General features: G+C 44.8%; 1 protein-coding gene across 1 annotated transcript; it reads left to right on the top strand.

Moving 5' to 3' along the window:
• Positions 1 to 1392: 1392 nt before the first annotated feature.
• On the top strand, positions 1393 to 14004 carry CUNH9orf43 (chromosome unknown C9orf43 homolog; the record flags this gene model as incomplete). Its single annotated transcript, XM_045840013.1, has 14 exons — positions 1393 to 1543; positions 1646 to 1796; positions 4154 to 4232; positions 5853 to 5953; positions 7540 to 7603; positions 8373 to 8545; positions 9228 to 9378; positions 9753 to 9843; positions 10028 to 10053; positions 10120 to 10173; positions 10383 to 10470; positions 12768 to 12844; positions 13536 to 13602; positions 13820 to 14004. Coding segments are annotated over exons 1-14 (1458 nt in total), but the record flags the coding sequence as incomplete, so codon positions are not given.
• Between the last annotated feature and the right edge of the window lie 7912 nt (positions 14005 to 21916).

Genomic DNA, 21916 nt, shown 5'->3' on the forward strand with positions numbered 1-21916 from the left:
GCTGGGTTTTTTCCCATGAAACGTGTCTCATCACCTTTTTGTTTTCCTGTTTTTGATAATGAGTAAGAGAAATACTTCCCTATTATGAGAGAAAGCAGCAGCGATCTGAGGATAAATGGCAACTGAAACGGCTTCAGTTAGAAACTGTAGGATCTGGTGGGAAAACTCCACTTGGATAAAACAGACCTGGTTTAAAGACGTCAGCAGACGCTCAGCGTCAGTCAGCTGCTGTCCCGTTGGAACTGGGCACTCACGTTGTCAGATATTTTGATCTCTGAAAGGAGCCAGAAATCTGGACATTATGGACTATTTCCATTAAAAATAATGGCTCAAAGTACAGCCTAAGCAAAACAAGTCATAGGACAGGTGCAATCCTAGGCCAATATTTTGCTATCTTTGGTCTGAATTAAAAGTCCTTTAGAACAGGCACATGTTTCCTTGTTACTGTTCTCCATGCTTATAACAGTTTCCCTCACGTATTTGGTAGTCAATAAATATGTTGAATAAAAGAAAGTAGAAATGGACACTATCCTTACAAAGTTATTATGAATCAGGTGGTAGCGACTGCATAAAACATTTCTAGAGAGAGAAAGATGATAACATTTATCGAATACCTATTACATTACCACACACAAAAGTACATTTTTTTTTCATTTAATGCTGCTCCAATCCTGTTTAGGGATTTCCCTTCCTCTCTTTCATATGAGGAAACAGGCTAAGAGAGGTGAAGTCACTTGCCTAGGACCACACAGTAAATGAAAAGCCAAATGGCTTCAAGTCTGCTAGATTAGCTGTTTGAGCAAATCCATTAATTTCCAGTGCATATCTCAGTGCCTGTATGAGACTTGGAGCATATTGAAAAAGGCAACATTTCTTCCAAAGTTTTGAGCCATCTAAAGTACTTCTGTAACTACGTTCATTGTTTTTTGACAAGACTTTTTGGAGATGGTGCTATGTTCTCCCTAGTGATTAATAAAGGGGAAAAGGAAAGGATGCTGATATTTATTCTGCACTATATGCCGGGCCTTTTAATGTCCGTTAACTAATTTTTGTAATGACCCTGTGAAATAGGCTTATCCTCATTTTGTAGATGAGGAAATTGAAGTTCAGATTAACCAATCTTACTGGCAAATTAGGAGACCTTCTGAAGTGAGTTTGCTCCCAAACTCTTGCCACTTCACTTCACACTGTGATGTTTTCTTAATTTGCTTGTTACCCAGTTCTTAATTATCCTGTGACTACGATTTACCTATAAGCGTTCAATGGAAATATTTTATGCTTTGAGTCCAAATTAAGATCCGGCTAGTGTGTAATACTCCCTAATTATGTGGTTGTTTCTCCAAAGGGCTAGAAAGCTGCAAGGTCGGCTTTTGTCCTGAACCATTTATACCTATGGACTTGCCAGATGAGAGCCAGTGGGATGAAACCACCTGTGATATGGCTGTTTGTCAGCATCCACAATGCTGGGCGACCATCCGCCGGATTGAGAGGGGCCACCCTCGAATCTTGGGCTCACCCTGCGAAATTCCTCTGGATGTTGATGGTGAATTCGCCAGCCTGTCTCTTTCCTTACAAGATCTTTGAACTATTTCTGTTTGTCTCCCTTTTGTTATGTTACATGTTTTCTTCTGGTCTGTTTTCTCAGACAAACTCCCAGTGGTCACCGTTGTAAACATCTCCGATTCCTGCTTGCCGGCCAAGAGACGTCCTCATCGTCGTTCACCAGGATTTGCCTTCACCAAGCCTCACTCTTTACTGTCTCGGGGTTCAAAGGTTGACTCCAGATTTCAAGGCAGGTAAATTATCATGGCATCTTCCTTTAAGTGCCTGCTATTGCAAAATTCTGGGTTGACTTTCTTTACCCTTGTAGAAGGCTTTGGGAAAGCTGAGTTAAAATACTAGTTCAGTGAAGGAAGTGGTAAATAGGCAGAGGGAAACTAAAAGAAAGCATTCTTATTTGTGTTCTAGGAGTTGGTTAAAATGGGGATTGTATTAGTTTGCTAGGGTGCCATACATACAGTGTGCCACAGACTGAGTGGCTTAAACAACAGAAATTTATCTTCTCAAAAATTCTGGAGGCTAGAAGTTCAAGATTAGGGTGTTGGCAGAACTGCTTTCTTCTGAGCCTTTGCTCCTTGGCTTGCAGGTGGCTGTGTTCTCCCTATGTCTTAACATGGTCTTCCCTCTGTGTGTGTCTGTGTCCTATCTCCTCTTTTTATGAGCACACCAGCCCTATTGGATGAGGGCTCACCGATGTGACCTCATGGTACCTTAGTTACCTCTCTAAAGAGTCTGTCTCCAAATACAATGAAAATATGAGGTACTGGGGGTTAGGGCATCAACAAATGAATTTTGGGGGATGCAATTCAGCCCATATCAGGGACGATCTCATTAACTTCTGTGGGTCATCAGAAACTGTCTACACATGCTGTCTTTCTTATCTTTTATTTTTAAGTATGAAACTATAGGCTCCTGAAGGAAGAAGCAATGGCTTTTCCTTTTGAGTATCCTACGAAGTTTAGGTACTTGGTTAGTGCTTGCTGATATGTGAAGTTAAAGTAAAGGTATCTGTGGAAATCTCAGACCTTTAACATTTGAAGACCCTGTTGCCTGGAATCAAAGCACTAGTAGTGACTCTTGCAGTGATTTCTTGTCTCCTATTCCATTTAAGCGGCCCTTGGTGATTTTTCTTAGGGTAAAGATAGTGTAGGAAAGGATAGGACTCCTTTTCGGTTCTCTAGGACTCAAACCCTGAAAAACAGCGGCTTTTCCCAGGTGGGGCCTGTGAAGGCCAAGACCACGGCATCATTTGTTCAGTCACTCCTTGAATTCACAGGTATATCTCAGTGGGGGCTGCTTTCCTGGGCACTGGGGATACAGTGGTGAACAAGTTAGAGTCTTTACCCTCAAGGGGCTTTCAGTCTAGCTGGGGAGGCAAAGACTCATTCATTGTGATGAATGCAGCAAGAAGAGCGCCCCCTAGGTGTGTGGACGCTCGTGGGAAGGATCCCTAACCCAGGGCGCTGCCTTCTGTGTAGGTGGTGTCTTGCCTAGACCTGAAATTAGAGCAGCTGAGTGAAGTGGGGGGTGTCGGTGGGAGGAGGACAGGAAGAGAGTTCTAGACTCCAGAAATAGCACATACAAAACTCAGAAGGCAAAAAGAAATTCTTTAGGCATCAGGAAAAAAGTTCAGTGTGTTTAGAACATACAGCAGGAATAGGGAGGGGAGTGGTCAGAGGTAAGACAGGGAGCTGGAGTAAAAAGCAGGGGCCTGCATCATGTAGGACTTTGTAAGTCAGGCTAAGGAGAGGGCCTTTATCTTATATCTCTTTTCAATATTTATTCATTTATACATTTAACATTTAAAAAAATAAAATAGCAAGTGGTTAGAAAATATAAGAGGGCAGTATTCTTTTTTTTTATTGTGGTAAGTATACACAACATGAAATCTACCACTTTACAATTTTTAAGTGCACAGTTCAGTAGCATTAAGTACATTCACAATGTTGTGCAACCATCACCATTATCCATTGCTGGAACTTTTTCATCATTTCAAACAGGAACTCTGTACTCATTAAACAATAGCTCCTCATTCCCTCCTCCCTCCAGCTCCTGATAATCTCTATTATATTTCCTGTCTATGAATTTGCCAGTTGTAGGTACCTCATATAAGTGGAATCCTATAGTATTTATCCTTTTGTGTCTTGTTTATTTCATCTAATGTGATGTTTTCAGTGTTCTCCTGTGTTGTAGCATGTATCAGAATTTCATTCCTTTTTAAAATATTCCTTTGTCTGTGCATGCCACATCTTGTTTATTTAATATGTTTTTGGACATCTCCATCAAAGGTACTTAATGAACCTTTATTGATGGTCATGTAACCGTCTATAGCTGGGGAGAGAATGAGGCATAGGCTGTGCATTCAGTTTGATCCAACAAATAGTCGTGCAGTGTTTGCAACGTGCAGTGTCTGTTTGGGAGCTGTTCCACAAAAAATGAACAAAGCTCAGTGAGATGGCAAGACCCTACATTCATTCGGTAAGTATTCAGTCCATGGCTTTCTATAAGCAGAGGCTTTTCCTCATAGCACTCATTTTATCATTCTGAGAAGTCTTTTGTATCTCAGTCTCATGTTCAGAAACTCATTTTTTAGGCCTCGAAAGAAGTTACCCGGCAAAGATTTGATCAACTGTACTGATAGATCTTTCAAAGTAAGTCACAGATTGAAAAAGGTACTTCCTCTGCATCTTCTCTTTACTAATGGAAATAAAACACTTGCCTTTGTTTAGCATTGCTTTTTGGGATGGCTTCAATCTGAACGATGATGGTCATGATGATGATAATGATAACTACCTAACATTGGGCCCTTACTATATGCCAGGCTCTGTGCTAATGTCTTTACATGCTGTACTATTTCCAGAAATCCCAGACACAAGTGGGGTTGATCTGTGACAGTTTGGCATATGTGAGCATTTTGTCTCTACCCTACTTAGAACATGTTCTGCTACTAAGTAAACACTGTCATCTCACAATACAGGGAAATTAGAATGCTGGAATGGCAGACCTAAATTGGGCCCTAAGGTCATCTACTCTGATGACTTTCCAACATTTTTAGCTGTAACCTGCAGTTAGAATTACGTTGCACAAGAAAAATGTCATGGAACAATCCTCACCCTAACTAAGGGGGATGCACTCTGAGGTTTTCTTTTCTGTTTTATTTTATTCTATTTCATTTTTAAACAACGTAGGCCACAATCCACTCAGTTTGATTCGATGACCTATAAATAAGTTGCGATTATAGTTTGAAGAACATCACTATGGTCTGTCTCATATGTTTTACAGTTGAAGAAACTGAGGCCCAGATGGGAAGAGATGTGCTAAAGCACATAGCTAGTTAGGAGCAGAACTAAATTAGAGTTTAGGGAGGAAAACCTGTCCATTGATATATTCATCTACGATAAGAGAGATTTGCTATTCTTGGCAGTCCTGTTGATGCTTTTTATTTTTTCATGTGATACGTCACTTTTCAGTGTCACATTGTGGGGAGTGTGGGGAACTAAGAGAGGGTAGATAGGTTTGAATGGATGAATGAGCAAAGCACTCACCTCTTCGACCACTTCGGAACAAGAGGGTTAGGTTAAATGAGTTTTAAATTAATTATTTGAGTAGATAATACATGCACATGGTTCTAAATTCAGAAGCAGGAACAGATTTACCGTGCAAAGAAGTCCCACCTGTTCCCCTGAGCCTGTCAGTTCCTTTTCATGGGGACGACCTTGTTCTTAGCCACCCCTTTCCTACTAGGGATATAGATTAGATAATCTATAAGGTTTCCTGGGGCAATTGGTGTGCTAGTATTTTAAAAAGCTAAATATGAAGAGAGTTAAGACTTTCACTTTTATGTAGATGCCTATAATTATAGATAGGCTAAAAAAAGTAGAAAACTTGCTTTTGTCTCTGTCAATGCCCCCCTACTCCTAAATTATATTGTAATATCTCCAGAGGATCTGAGTTTTTGGAGTGGAGTGGCCGGAATTAGTGTTCCCTTAGGTGAGCTCCAAGGTACCCTTGTGTGGGGTGGGGTTGGGAGTTGCTGAATGCCACCATAACGTCACAGGAAGCGGGGAGGCTATTCGCTTAATAAATGCTTACTCGTACAGTACCTGTACTGATACCTGGTTTCTTAGGGGAATGTTATGAAGGTGTTTGGGGATAGGAAAATGTCTTTTTGTTATCTTGTGAGCCACCGTACCCTTCTGGTTCCCATCATAATTGAGTCCTTGGTTTGGTACTGAGTGCTATCAGGAACTGGTACCTTCAAACGATACATAGGCTTTATATTTTTCTCCTAGCTTCCAGTGCTAAATTTGAATGAGACACCACTTCCTTGCCCTCAAGACGTTGGAAATATGGTTGTAGTCTGGATCCCCAAAGAACCAGAGGACCGTGTTGGGTGAGTGTCACGTCCAGAACTAAGAGGTCTTCAACTCTTACCTTCTACGAAGCCCTGCTGTCCTCTGCAGGCCTCCTTTTATGGTCTCCTCTGCAGACACCTCACTGCAAGTAGCAGGAAGGACACCACCAGAGGAGGTCATAGTCTCTTGCATCTGCCACTTGCTACACTGGAATTCTATTTTAATGCACTTTGAGATTCATGTCCTGGGACTTCTCTGTATGAAATTCTATGTGGCAGTAAATAGTGTACAAGACAGGGCCCAATGTATTTGTGAGGTCTGATTAAGAAACAAATGCTTTCTGACTATTAGTTTTTCTCATTAGCCATCGGCAACTAGTGAGAAAGTTTTTGGTGAAGCACATGAGCCTTTGGTCTCAACCTCAAGACCTGGTAGCACAGTGGCACAAAGCAAACAGCACACGGAGCTTGGGTACAAGCTGAATGTTACCAAGATCACTTGGCAAAGGCCCAAACAATTTTTGGAATAAAGTAGTTTTCTTTCTTTTTTCACAAAAAGATTTTATTTATTTATTTATAGAGAGAGGAGAAGGGAGGGAGAAAAGAGAGGACGAGAAACATCGATGTGAAAGAGAAACTGTTGCCTCTCGCATGTGCCCTGACTGGGGACCAAACCCACAACCCAGACGTGTGCTCTGACTGAGAATCCAACCAGGGACCTTTTGCTTTTGGGGCGACGCCCATCCAACCGAGTCACACTGGTTAGGTCAAAAGTGGTTTTTCTTTTGTGACTGCAGAGACTTTCAATTTCTTGTTAAGTGACTGTTTAGATGATGAGATTTAAGGATTTTTTAAATTTTATTTTCTTTTTTAAAAGATAACCTGTTAGTGCTTCTTTATATATGCATTCTTTATGTGTGTATATGTACATGTATGTGTGTGTAGTGTATGTGTGTATATGTGTGTGTATGGTGTAAATAAACAAATTTAAAAAATCCTAAGGTCTCACTTCCTTTCATATAAAAGAAGCCTGGATGTAGGTGGGCCAGGGCTAGTAAGTCAGGTCCATGTGGTAATCAGAAACCAGAGTTCCTGCTAGCTCTCTGGATCATCATCCTTATCCAGGGCTTCTGTCTTCTAGGGTGCTTCACAAGGGATTTTAAGGTCTAAGCGACTGCTAGGGCTCTAGCCATCATAGCCATGTTCCGGGCAAAAAGGAGGAGGAAGACAACAGAGCAAAAATAGTTGAGCACCTTCTCATGCAAAATACTGAGAATTCGGTGGAGAACCAAATAGATTTGGTCCCTGTCCCTCTGCAGTCTTCGGTGGTGGGGATTCAGGCATTACAGACATCACCAGACCTGCGTATATAATTGCTAATCTGGATAAATGATATTAAAGTAAATAACTGGGTTGTATGAGAGAATCGTGGGGAACCTAATTTAGATGTGAGGGTGGGGGTCTTATTTTAGCAGCTTCTGGGCAGCAGGTACAACTGGACTGCCAGCTAGCCATGCTTGAGTATTGAATAGAGGATAGAAATCTTCATAGTCATCATTCACAAATGTTCTTGGTATTTTTGTTTAAGATGCGTGGAAATAAGTTGTGGTTGTTCTTATTTCAAGTCCAGCAGAGAAGCAGATTGTTCCCAGCCAGGATAGGAGGAAGAAAAGAAAGACACCTACAGTGGTGAGTTTGATGCTTTGGCCAAAGCTTTATGACATTACTCTATAGAGTTTGTTTTTTGTTTTCCTGTGAGCTATGTTCCCCCTTCCCCTGGTCTCTCTTTAGATGAACAAAATTTGCAAAAGAAAACCTCTCTTAAGAAATGATTACCAAACCATTTGTGTTCAGAGACTCTTTTTCCCTACCTCCTTCCTGTAGGAAGGCGAAGAGCATCGCTTTGAAGAGATGTTAGGAGGAACTGTTGGGTGTTCAGGGGAAATTTTGGGTCAGTTAAAAACTAATTCCCAGTGTGGTGGAAATAGAATTTCAGTGGACTAAGAGTTGTAATGGGCCTGGGCTTTTATGTCTAATACTACCATTTGTTGGACAAATGTAGCCTTGAAGAGTCGTAGAGCCGGAAGGTTGCCACGTCCGTGAGAATAGTGTCTTGGTCCATTTTTTGTTCATTGCTGAATCCCAGCCCTAGCCCTGTGCCTGACACGTGGTTTTCCAATACGTATCTGTTCAGTTCAGTGAACAAGTGAATAACCTTTTGGGGGGAAAACAAACAAAACAACTAATCCCTGTTGTGATCGGAATTCAGCAGTAGGGTCGGGGAGCCAGAGAGAGAGCATGGTGGCCCTCACAGTGCAGAGTGGGGAGGGCTGCTGCCGGACTAGGTCTGGAAGCCAGGGGTGCAGGTGCCAGGGCTGGGTTGGGAGGCTGGAAGGCGGGTGGGAAGTGGTGCTGAAGAGAGTGCGTCAGGGACCTCTTCCCACTGTTTCTCTTCCAGAAAGACAAGTCGTCTCTGGTTCTCTCTGGAAAGCAGAACTTAGAAGCACAATTGCAAGCTCAAGGGATAATTGTGCCTCCCCCATCCCCAGTACATTTTTTTGAGCAACTAAATTCAGAATTCCCACCTTTCTGGAACCAGTCTGACATATTACCTCGGTATCTACTAAATGAGTAAGCATCATGTAAGCCTGTGGGAGAGCCAGGGCCCCTGCTTTTCTTGTCGCTGAGAAGGGTCAAAGCAGTGGGCTCTTCTTGAGTCGGGGGACAAAACCATCACCCTTCTTGTTCGCTGAGTTCTTAGACTTAACAAAACGCAGTGGTGCTGATAATCACTGCCATTTATCAAGTACTTTCCTTCTGCCGGGCCCCGTGCTAAAGAAGCCCATTACACATATTCGTCATTTAAATCTCCACTAGGAGGTACACGCAATCCCTTTCCTCTTTTTATCCATGAGTTACGGGTAAGTGGGAGGCAGAATGGATTTGTGCTTTGGAGTGACACAACCTTCATACTTTGTATCAAAACTTACTGGCTTCGTGAATTTAGGTAATACATTTAGCTTCTTTAAGCTTCCTTTTCCTTGTTTGCAAAATGGGGACAATAATACCTGTCCTCAGGGTGTTGTAAGGATTCGCTGGTATAACGCACACCAGCCTTACAGATAGCAAACATTTAATCCACCCAGCTGTAAGTCCACCTGCAGGCTGTTAGTGAGTGAGCACCTGTTGGTACGGGCCTCTTGGGCCCAGAGTGGACAGTTCTTCAAATTTGCACCCCTTTTCGTATTTCTTGTCAGCCACACTCTCCAGGAGGAGCTGTCGCTGAGTGTCTGGCTGTCTCTGTCCCCTTCAGTCTTTTGTCAGATGAAGAGAGAACCTCGCCTTGTCTGGAGATGAAGACGCAGCTGGCCATGATGAAAAAGAAACCTCCCCTGGAAACCAGCCGACCTGACAGTGCCATTTCTGCGAAGATGTTTTTATCTGTACACCGCCTCACCCTGCAGGTAAGAGTTAGGGAGCCTTGAGCAAGATGTCTCTGCAAACCCAAATTCATCTATCTTCAAGGCACAAACAGTTGACTTTCTATTCCTTCTTTCTCTTCTATCCGTCCACTCTGGACTGAAGCCCCACAGAAGGGCTGGGCTGTACGCAGGTGAAAGCAGGAGTATGGGAAGGGGCTGAGGGGAGCAGTGTTCTCTCTCTCCCACCCGCACTTCGTCGTCTCCTACCTGTTCCCCTGTCCAGGCTCGTGGCTCAGTGCTGCACACACCAGGTCCTCAACAGTGCGTGTTGGCGAGGGGGATAAATGCATTTGGGAAACACATTTGGGAAAGGGCAAGACCTGTAGTAGAGTTTTGCTTTCTTTCTCTTTCTCCAGAGACCAGCACTGAGATATCCTGAACATATAAGGAGATTATATTATAACCTGAAGGAAGAAAATAGGTTTTCTGGTGCTGCCAGATCTGCAGGTACCATTCCATCAGCCCACAATGCTCACACTTGATCTCGGTCCAAATTCAGTTATGTCTGTGGCCATAGTCACACAGATAGGTGGAACTCAGGAAACTACGATTTCAGGAAGCAGCCACCACCACCTCCCCCAAGCCTGCTCTGGCTTGGTCCTGACCGGGGAGAGTCACCACTGTGGAACAGGGCACAGCAAGCAGCCCAGGGGGAGGGTGGCAGCTGTCAGGGAGAAGAGGGTCCAGCTGCTTTTCTGGTTGCCAGGTGATAGGAAGCAGCAGTGGCCCCAGGAGAGGCAGCGACAGAGGGCTTTGAAGACGCCTACTAAGAAACAGGTAGAGCGGCCCCTAGGCCTTGCTGGGCCTGGAGACGTGGGTGCCCCTGGAGCGGGTAGGGGTGTGTGAGAGGTGGGACCCCCCCCGCTGCGCTCTGTCTGGCTATAGACATGATGTTCCTGTTTGGACGCCTTCTTTTAGACTCTTTTCGAAAAGTTTTCTTCACTTCCCAAAAGTCCTAACTCCGTTCTCCCTCGTGCTGGTTTCAGGAGGCTAAAGAGAAATCCAAGAGTGACCCAGGGAGCCACAGCACTTCGCATAAACATTTAGGTGCCATGGTTTGTGACCCATGTTATGGTAAGGAGAGTGTGGGTTCAGAGTGACAGTGGCCCAGGATAGAGCCGAGGGCAGGAAAAGCTGAACACAGTTGTCATGTGGGAACCTGTCTTACCAGGTATTCAGAATTCTCCTTGGGATGCTTTGGCTTGGCTGCCATCCTCCCATCAAACATTTACTAGGCGAGCAAGCGGGGCCTGATGTCTGCTTCACATGGGATTTGAGAGAGGACCACGAGCATGAATCAGAGCCGTTTTCCCTCAGGCCCAACTTTAGAACAGGCAGAGCAGTTTGAGGGTGATGAACAAGCTGGTGTTACTGAGGGGAAGACCCCTGAGCGCCCATTGGTTGATGAGGTGGGGGAAGTCTGGGGCCCTTCACTGGAGCCCCTAAGGAAGCAGAGTCTGCTCCTCCCCCACTGCCTCCTCTGCCACAAGTTAATCTCTGCAGCCCGAGGCTGAGAGCCACACATAATGGAGCCCCACCTAGGAGGTGGGTAGCAAATTCTTGACAGGTGGTCCTTTCCCTCTAGTGTTCATGCTGGAGATGAGTGTCTCACTTTTGGGGGGAGTTCTTATCGTGTCTGAGCTGAAGGGTATGCTTACCCCTGTCCTACTGACATTTCTCAGCTGGGGTGCAGAATGGGAGGAGAGGAGGGAGAAAGAATCCCCCTAAAAACCTTCTGCCCTACTTAGACCGGACACTGCTGACCATAATGTGAAAATGACTGCTTAACCGTCAGAACTCACTCTCCAGCCCCGGGGCACTGGGGAGGCTGGAGGGTGGCGGGAGGTGTTTCCCGGGAAGAGACCCGCTCTCTTGGTTTCTTTCTCATCCCACTGAGCTCTCTGATACCAACGGTGTCCTCTGACTTGAAGATCTAAGAAGACTCCTCACCTTCCCACGGGAGGTAGACCGAACCAGGGCTGTGGCCCAGGGCAGGAGGTGACTTGTCCAAGGGTAGCACCCCATCCAGGGTGATCCACACCCCTGAATTCCACTCGGGCGCCTTTACTGTCTCTGATACCTCCAATAGGAGCAGTTTTGCTTGGGTGAATGGGGTGCCCCTTTGAATCATGTGCTTAAGCGGTGGGCTGTTGCCATTGAGCTGAGAAAGGCCTTATGAAAGAGACGATTTTTGCATTGGAATTTGAGTATGCGTGAGAGTTTTCCCGAGAGGGCAGAGAAGTCCTGGAAGTGGGAATAACCTGTGCTTGGGCATCCTGGCGCAGCATGGCTGCTCAGGGACTCGGAGCTGTCCACCGCGGCTGCGGGGTTGAATGCTTACAGGAGAGAGGAGGGGAGGGGCTTGTATAGCCTGCCAAGATGTTTCACCTCTGTCCTCCAGGTCAGTGGTGCTCCGCCTTGACCGCACACTGAAATCAACTGAGGAGCTTTTAAAACCCTAATTCCTGGGCCGCACCCCAGATCTATTAAATCAGAATTTTTGGTGTTGGCACCCAGGCCTCAGTGTATTTAGAACTCTCCAGTGTTTCAGTGTGCAACTCATGTGGGAACCAGTTCCAGCAGAGAGCCAACAGAAGTTAGGAGCAAGGGAGTTCTTTGACAGGCTTTGCCTTTTAGCATACCCCTGGTGGCGGCTTGGAAGGTGTTCATTTAGAGAAAGGGAGGCTAAGAATGGAAAGAATGAGTACATTTCAGGACTAGATGGGGATAAAGCTGAGGTAAACAATTTTTTTAAAGATTTTATTTATTTATTTTTAGGGAGGGAGAGAGAGAGAGAGAGAGAGAGAGAGAGAGAGAGAGAGAGAGAAACATCAATGTGCGGTTGCTGGGGGTTATGGCCTGCAACCCAGGAATGTACCCTGGCTGGGAATCGAACCTGGGACACTTTGGTTCCCAGCCCGCACTCAATCCACTGAGCTATGCCAGCCAGGGTTTACAATTCTTGAACTAGAGCTTTTTGGGGGGAGGGGTTTCGTTTTCAGAAACCAATGTGGGTACATTAGGTGTGGGGCAAGAAGGGCAGAGGAGCATTCACAAACGAAAAAGGTAGACTCGGGCTTCCTTTGCTGTTATGCTGTGCAGGTAGCTGCTGCTTAGGTTTCTTGGAGGAATCCTGGCTCTTGCAACACACACTGCACCTTAGTCTCTAATTCTGTAGTAGATGTGGGCACAGTTCCAGGTGAACAGAATCACAAATAGAACTCAGAAAGCCTAACTCCCTTTTAGCTGCCTCTACACTCCTGCCTTGTCCTGGATAGGGAGTCACAGGTAGACTAGGGGATCAGTTAGAAGCCCCAACATAGGATTGAGTACATATAAGAAGAGAACTGAGTTGACTTTGTGGTCCCTAGGTCACAAAACTCTACTGGGTCAGGAAAGTGATGAGCAGCAGCAGCAGATGAAGGAAAATGGTCCCACCTTGCAACAGGTGAGCGTGCGTGAGGGCCCCCCTGCGAGGGCCCTGTTTCAGTTATCTGGTGCTGCCCAGCCAACCGCCCGGAAGCTGAAACCACAGCGGTTGGTTATTTCTCATGACTCTGTGGATTGCCTGGTCTGGTTTGATGTCACTCATGCAGCCACATTCAGCTGGAGGTTGGGCTGGGCTGTTGGCCCAGGTGCCTTGGTTCTCTTCCATGAGTTCCCCACATGGGGCTAGTTTGGGCTTTTGACAGCCTAGTAATCTCATGCAGGCACTTGCTTAAGGGATGGACCTAGAACTGGAACAGTGTCACTTATGCCACATTTTGTTAGACACCGCCTAAGACACCCCCCCGCCAAATCTAGCCCAGGTTCAAGAGATCTAGCCCAGGTTCAAGAGGAGAGTAAATCCACTCTCTCTCTCGATGGAAGGAGCAGCGCGTGTGTACGGGACTAGGAGGAGTTGCTGGCAGCCACGGTTGGAGGCAGTCCGTCCTCAGCTGGCAGCTGGGAACGGGGGCAAGTGGGCCCTGGCTTCATCGGGACGGCCTGGAGGGCAGAGACTGTGTGATACAAGCCCCTTCTCTCTTCAGTCTCAGGTGGTGGGGTTTTGCCCTGTCTTAGATGTTCATTTCTCCGAGAAAAGCATAATTTAGATAAAATGTCGAGTTTCCTTACCCTAACTCCAATGGATCCCACAGGATTCCACGGAGCGACCACAGAGGGACCGTGCCGAGAACTACCTGGACTCCTCCCCCAGCGAGCAGAGTAAGTCGCTGGGGTGGAAGGACCTTAGAAAGGGGCTGAGGACAGGCAGGGAGAGCTAACTCTGTGTTGACTAGGTGGTTCACCTCCCTGGATGACATGGTCCTCATCCCTCTGGAGGGTCCTGAAGACACCCCAGCCCTTCCTTTTCTGTCCCACACTTGTCACAGCTAGCTGTGAGAAGGCGACAGGCACAGGTGATGGCTGGGTCTTCTTTTAGATTCGGAGTCATCCAGTACAGAATCCACTGACGAGGACATCAGTACTGAGGTAGGGGCTGTGCCAGAAGAGCAAAAGAGGACCTCAAACGACTTTTCAGCAAGCTCATCTAGACTGAGTTGGAACCCTGAGCTCAAGCTCCTGAGGATTCTTCAGTCCACTGATGATGAGGATGAGGATGAGGATGAGGATGAGGATGAGGATGAGGATGAGGAGAACCAAGGCCCTGGGGAGCAGAGAGAAGAGTCTCTGGAGGCAGAGGCAGAAGTCGTGGCTGAAGAGCCTTATGCACAGCAGGGTGCTTAGAAATCTGAGGACAACGACCTTGAACATAAGGGCTAAAAGGACAGGGGACTTCTCCCTGCAGCCTTTACTAAGGCCTGAGCTCTGGATTCTGTTTTCTTCATTCACCTCTACTTGCCTCTAAAATAAGCGAGGGAGGAAGAGCCCCACCCGTTTAAACTGCAGTTGTGTCTTTTCCATTAGGACCCGAATAATGTGTGATTAAACATAGCTGCTGCTTAATCAAAAGAGTCATTCTCTGTTTCTGGGAGATGGGGGTGGGGGAGAGATTTCTTGGCATCTCTTTTCTGGGTCGCTTTTATCTCCTCTCTGAAGCTCTGAAAGGTTTCCCATTGTAGGAAGATGAATTTCACCTGAAGGAACCCCTACAGTGTTCCTAACTTTTCCTCCCATCCTCAGGAAATGGCTTCTTTCCAGGGTGGCATCCACGTAATTATTCAATAATATGTGTTGTGTTATGTGTAATATTCCTCTGGATGTGGTACAGGACTCATAATAACTGGAAAGAGGCTGCAAGCTGCAGTTCCTAAACTACTCAATCTGCAGGAAGATTTCCCTGATGCTCATAAAGACTCAGGAAGGCTTGAACTTGATTTTTGGATTTTTAAAAATGTTTTTGTCCTTAAACTTTTTAATATGAAAAATTTCAAAGTTACGTAAAAGTAAAGAGGATAATATAATGAAATTCTTACGTACCCAATAAAAGCTCTGGACCCTATGCCCCGTGAGCCCCGGCAAGGGCAGTCGGAGACCCAGCATTCGCAGTGGCTCTACGGTTGAGGGCCAGTTTCCCTCCACAAGTCGGGGCTGGGGAGAAGAAGGCCCCAGGCTTCTCACGGGAACTTAGCCTCAGCAGCCAGGTAAACTGGTGACAAGATGAAAAACGATGACATCCTGTCCCGTCTGAGAAGACAGCCCTCTGACTTGGAGCTGGGGGTGAGGGAGCACTGTGTTTTGGGGTTGCAACAGCCTGGCATGGAGTTCCTGTCTCACTGAAGTTGGGAAAGGGGGGGGGGGCTACCATAGATTCTTGTAGTCCTCACTGAGCTTTTGTAGAGTTTCTCGAACAAATGTTTCTTCATTTGCTGGATGCCCTTAGGGTCATTTCTAGAGACTTAAAAAAGTAAAAAAAAAAAAAAGTTTTTTTCACTATTTCCACTGGAGAGCAGTCCGTGAAGCTCCTTATAATACTGTTAAGTCAGAGGTGGGACTCTGGGCTGGGCCTGAGATCTTTAAGGAGAAACCTGTCCCTCATCAGTTATTTGGTTACCCTAAGTACAGTTCATGCAAGAAAGGCAGGTTAAATGTTCGACTCCTTCTTAGCATTGTCTCAAATGCAGACCAAATTATAAAACTTAAGTTGCTGCCCACCCATTCCTTCCCATTCCCAAGCCGAATAAAATGATGGGACATCATTTGTGTTACTAGACTGAACTACCCTTAGCTGAATCTTCATGGTGAGAGGAATCCAAGAGGCATTGTTTGGTTTGTTTTAAAGAAAACAATATTTTTCAAATGAATATTACATTGCAGAATAACTGCAATGGGAATTTAAAAATTTACAACTTTTTCCCCTTTTCCTTAGCCTACACTCAGACACGTGCACCCAAGCAAACACGATTTCCAGTGGTCAGGAGTGGGGCCGAGGATGCGCAGGGCGTAGCTTTCATTTGTTCCTTTTATCGGAAGACTCAGAAGAGAAGGTCTGTCTGGTAACTCATTAAGCTACTTTGTAAAGCAAGTCTCAGACATTGGCCCATTTGTTTAAGTCCTGCTGATGAGTACAGAGTTACCTTTTGAATCATGACATATTTGGAGTGAGAAGGTATTTGCCGTCTGAACCCTAGCCTTCGCTTCTATTTTCAAAGGGGGGTAAAACATTCGCAGGCTAAAACTTGTTTCACCTTTATTATACCAACCCCTCAAATTTGGATAATCACCAACAGAATTTAGGGAAATGTAACACACATCCAACATTACAGTTTTCAAGATGCTTTACCCTCACTATTTTGGTTGTCTCCCTGGCCAACTCAATAGGTAAATATTATAACCAAACGCAGGTCTGCCGCCTGGGGCTTCCAGAGGCAGGTGCTGATGTAAAGGGAAGTGGTTTTATTCCGGGGCAGCCCCCTGGAAGATGGAGGACTCTTGTCTCAAAGCCCATCTGAGCATCTCAGGCCTCCTGGCTAGTTTAGATAGTGGGATTGTGGAAAGAGGGGAACTAGGGAACTTCTGGTGACATGCAGTTTCTCAGCTCCGCTCTGGGGTGGTTTCAGTGTTGTCTTCTGTGTGTGTCAGCGTGTGGTGTCATCGCTCCACCTGCAGTCTCGCTGCTGATGTCGGGGCACCGGATGTGCAGGAGTGTCTCTGCTGGTTCCGATGGAGTTGCTGATGCTTGCCTCATCTTCTGTGGTCAGGGTCGTGCCTTGGCTAAGCAGGGGCTGCGACTGCTGACGTCTGCAAAACACTTCCAAGGAAACTTTAAATGCATGAATCTCCTATGAGTTTTTTAGTGCAGCCTGATCTATAATTACCATCTGATTAGTATACTATGTTTATTTCAATCATGGTTACATTTCTCCACTGTCAATTCTTCCTCCATATCTATAGAGCTATTGATGTCGTTTGAGTCTTCTGGGGGAATGAAAATCCTGAGCCTGTTGTAAAGCAAAATCTTATAACTTTATAATGTATATTATATGTGTATGTGTATGTATATACTTGCTTTTATATGCTTTATATTTTCTATATATGTATATATAATATATTATATATAATGTTATTTATTTTTATTGATTTTTATTTTTATTTTTTTAAGATTTTATTTATTTTTATTTTTATAGAGGGAAGGGAGGGAGAAAGAGAGAGAGAGAGAGAGAGAGAGAGAGAAACATCAATGTGCGGTTGCTGGGGGCTGTGGCCTGCAACCCAGGCATGTGCCCTGACTGGGAATTGAACCTGTGATGCTTTGGTTCGCAGCCCATGCTCAATCCACTGAGCTACACCAGCCAGGGCTTATTGATTTTAAAAAAATATGTATTTTTAAAATTAATTTTTAGAGAAAGGGGAAGAGTAGGAGAAAGAAGAACATCAATCAGTTGCCTCTTGAACGCCCCTAACTGGGAACTGGCTTGCAACCCGGGCATGTGCCCTGACTGGGAATTGAACCAGTGACCTGTGACTCACAGGCCGGTGCTCAATCCACTGAGCCACACCAGCCAGTGCAAAAGCAGATATATATTATTAGAGGTACCTGTTGAGCAGATGTAATTTTTCCATCATGGGCAAAATAAGCCATAAAGAACTTTGAAACAATAAAGGCAAGCATTATAAAGAAAAGAATGGTTAAACTTAAATATAAAATTCCTACTAATATGCTCCCGAGTCCTTGTGTTATCCATGAAAAATAGACTCACAAACCAATCTCCAGTTCCCTCAAAGAGAGGGGTGTGATGCACCAAGGTTTGCTGAAGCCTGTTGCCTGACTTGGGTGATGCTCGTTTCCACCAGAGCTGAGTCCATGGAAGTGCAACAAGAGGGCTTGGTGGCCATGCACACTCCTCCCTGTCCTGCTGGTTTGTAGTCTAAGGCAATTCCATTGTCTAAGACAACTTTAGCTGGAAAGTCCAGAGATTTCTGAATATTAGCAAGTGAGGTGGCGGTTTGGTTGGCTACAGTGATTTAAGTCTTGGAGAGATTTCGAAGTACATGCTGATGTGCGGCTACTCCCCAACGAGTGTAACAGAGTACCTCTGACGCCATAGTCATCACCATCTGGGATTTCTCCAGGACGGTCTCGGGCCATCCAGGTGAACATCGATTACTCACCCTGGAGTCCCATTTGTCCAAACAATTTTTTTTTTACCTGCTTGTAGATCTCAGGAAGGAATAGTTCTCTTCTGGGGTCCCCCAGGCAGGTTAAAAGCATCTGGAGTTGGAGTCCATGTTCCAGTGGGATCTGCAGGTGAAGCTCTGCCTTTCAGGAGAAAGGTTACTTGAGCGGGCAGTTTGCAGAGCAAGCCCCATCCCAGTAGAGGGATGGGACATTCAGGTAAATAGAGGAAGCTGTGTGATGATTCCAGGTCTCCGAGTTGGCCTCTAAAGGCTGGAGGGAGGCTGGTTGCTGCATCGTCTCACTAACCGCTATGACCAAGACCGTTGTGGGGTTTTTATTATTTTTTAGTCGATTTGGTGTTTGACACAGAGTACTTGGCTCCCGTGGCTCCTAAAAGTCAAGCAGCTTGTTCCCCACTGTCAGTTGTATCTGAGGCTCCTGTGGGGAAATGATGGTTGGTCAGGCTGTGTCTAGAGGAGCCCCTGGTCCCCCTCACTCATCATCCGAGTCACCATTCCATTTCCCTCTCTGCCAGTGTGCCCCCTTTTATTCTTTTTCTTCTATGCTCGTTGCTAGGCACCCGAGGCTTTCTGCCCTGGTGACCTGCACCTGGTCTGTCATCCTTGCTCCAGTCTTGTCTGTGCATAAGTGAAAAATAAAACTTTGAAGACAATTAACTGAACTAGAGTTTAATGTCCATAACTGTGTATCATAGAGTCTATTGAAACATAATTTCTCCCCCCTAAAATCACCCTCAATTTTTATCAAAAAGCCAAATCAAGACTAATTCATTTACTGCCTTAAGTCGGTTTCAATTTGGCCCAATTATTTGTGTAAAAGTAACAGGAACAGCAATTGATAATATAGGAATTCTTAGGTGTGGTTTGCTGGAAGCTTATAAGGAATTTCTGAATTGAGCTTTAATTAGCCCAACGGGGTAGATGTAGAAGCCAAGCCACCCAGTTCCTCAAGTTCTCGAGGTCCCCCCAAAATGTCTGGAGGTTCTCTCTTGCCATCTCCCAGGAAAGCAACCTTGGCTCCTTACCTGGAAAGACTGCCATGAACCTTATGAATAAGCAAGATACCAGGTCATTTCTCCAAGGGGATTTTATCAGCTTCAAAGCCAATCTTCATTCCTTAAGGCTTTGCTGACATCCAGAGTCTAGGCGTGTCTCTCTCAGACACGACATGCCAGTCACAGTCGCGGTTAATAAAACCACATTGGAAACTAGCTTTATGTGTCCTATTGGATTCATGCAAATAACCATTTCAACATAGGAATAATAATACTCACTCATTAAGTGTTTCCAAATTCCAGAGGGATCAGGTAGGGAGAAAAATATAAATGCCTCAATACTGCTTGTGAAAATATAATTTACCAAATTTCTTTAAAAAAAAGAACAAGTTTGCTTATCTCTGGAAAGAACATTAAAAATTAGCAATATTTTCAACAGAAAGTTACAAAAATTACGATTGTCTTCATTCTGTCCCGTAATCAATTTTTGTTCACCCTCATTATTTGCCAGTATGTCTACAAATCCAGATATTCCATAGAGTTCTAGTAATCTTCATTCAGTTAAAAAATGCGATCTGAAAACTTACTCTCAGAAATATGTAATGTAGAATAAGCCAGGTCCTTTCCGTGGATCTCTCTGAAGATGCAACATTTGTAAATGTGTCAGGGTAAAGCATGGGCTGTCTCTAAATGACAAAAAACAAAACAAAACAAAAACCCCAAAAAACCTTAAATGACATGGTTATAGATTTGATACAATTTACAAAGGAATTTGCTTTCCTGTAACAACATTTTAAGATAACAATTAGAATTGTAAATGAAAGTATATCGGAACTTTGTAGACTCTTGGAGATTTTAATATAATCTCTAGAACACCCATTTTAATAAAAAATACGTGTATACAAATAGAACATAGTTATTGTTTATTTGACAAAACTTTCTATATACTTTAAGCATATCAAGTAGGCCTACTTGGTTCAAAACTTCTTCATAAGGAGAAAGAACAAATCCCTGACACGCTCCAGGGACCCATTGGAATGACCCAAAGCCAATTTCAGGTCAAGAAAAAGTCTCAACATTTAAACCCTGGGAAGGTTGTCATATATATTTGACCAAAAGATTATATATTGTTATGAAACAATGTTAAATTATTTATTTACCCAAAGTGAGAATAAAGGTATCAAACATAAATACAGGCTAGCAAAACTTGAGCTGACTTCCCAGAGACCAGTTTCCTTTTACCAGCACAGCCTTTAAAGGCGGCTGATCCTTGAGAGGGAGAGGGATGGGGGTGGGGGGGTGGGGCTGGGTTCTGTACCTCAGATACAGAACTCAGATAAAGAAATTCCTGCAATCCCTGCCCTGGGGCCAGCTTCCCGGCCAAGGAAGGGGCTTGGATTTAGAACCCGGCCATTGATCTTCTCATCCATTGTACCCCAATGTCTCTCTGACTCCCCCTCTTTAACACAGAGTTGACAGACTTACTCAGGAAGAAAGGAGGAGGCCACGGAGAGACTGACTGACTGACTGAGGGGGAGGAGCCCTCATTAACCCTTTGCTTCAGCCTCCCAGTGGTCTGAGCGAGGAGGTACCTTGCTGCCTGCCATTTCCCCACGCTCTGGGCCAAAGGAATCAGGACAATTAAGGCCGAATAGCTGGGTGGCTCCAGCCAGAATCACACGGAGTTCCTCTTTCTGTACTTAAGCAGACAAGGGGACTTAAGACTTAACCTGTTGGCATGTTGTCCTGGCAGCCTTCTGTTCCTCAGGAAGTAGTCTGGATTTTTTCGTTCTTTTCGACTTTTGTGTGTGTGATTTTTACTAGGGGTAGCCCACTTTGTTTGGATCCCCACAGTTTTCTGAGCATACTTCCCGACGACATCTGGCCCAGTTCGACCTGCGTGTAGAAGCAGAGGCAATGAAAGCATCTTCAGATATTCTGTGTGTCCTTGCTCTTCTCCCTGCCAGCCTCCTTTTGTTTTGGTATTGGTCCTGACATCTGGGGGAGCAGGCTCCTTTCTTCCTTGTTTTTGGATTACAGAAATCCTCCTTAGGTAGGAGAGAGTCAGGGTTTCATCCATGGGAGCAGTAATCTTTAAAGAATGGAGCTTATCCAAATGCACTTAAAGGAATTTTTCACCAAATTAAGGACAGAAATACTTCTGGGCTTTATTGAAATGATTAGAGGCCCTTCAGAGTGCACAGGGATCTGGGAAAGAATTTCTAAATTTTCTGTTAGTTGCCAGAAGGTACCAGTGTATGAAATTAACTTGCCCTTCTATGGTACCTATAGGGTACCATATAATATATAGGGTACCTATTATATGTTAGAGAATCAACCTCTTTGTTATCTTGACAGAGGAGAAAAAAGTTCTGGGGAGACGGTGGAGACTCAATTTTCAGGAATATAGCTAGAAATTTTCCAGGATCAAGCAGTAAAGTTGTTTGTGACCACTAGGTGGCGATATTACATTATGAAAATGACACCCTTCAATGTCTAGAGGCCTCTTTTTTCTGACCACTCTCGGGTTCTGTCTCCCCTCTTCCATTTCTCCTCTCATAGCCTCTACGGGGTTCACCGCTTGTTTGCTGTCACCTCTCTTGCCAGACTGTGAGTTTCTGTGAGTGGCATCTGTCTTCACTGCACATCTTTAGTCCCTATTTAAGTGCCTGGAACATTGTAAATGCTCAGTAAAATATACTGAATGAGCGAATGAATAAAAAACGTATGACATATCTCCTTTCTGTAGGATACGTATAATGTAGCCGTATGAGCTGAGTGGTACAAAGTAGGAGCTAGCTGTAGTGATGAGAAGAAGGAGGGGCATTTGGGTGCTACCTGAGCCTGAGTTAGGTTTTGGCATGTGGAGGTGTTTGTGGAAGTGGCCTTTAGCTGGAGGGAAGTGACGTCGTGGGTGGGAAAAGTTTGGGGGATAGGCAAGGAGT

This window comes from Phyllostomus hastatus, unplaced genomic scaffold (genome assembly GCF_019186645.2).
Source record: "Phyllostomus hastatus isolate PE091 unplaced genomic scaffold, TTU_PhHast_1.1 phas_contig_34, whole genome shotgun sequence".
Taxonomy (NCBI): domain Eukaryota; kingdom Metazoa; phylum Chordata; class Mammalia; order Chiroptera; family Phyllostomidae; genus Phyllostomus; species Phyllostomus hastatus.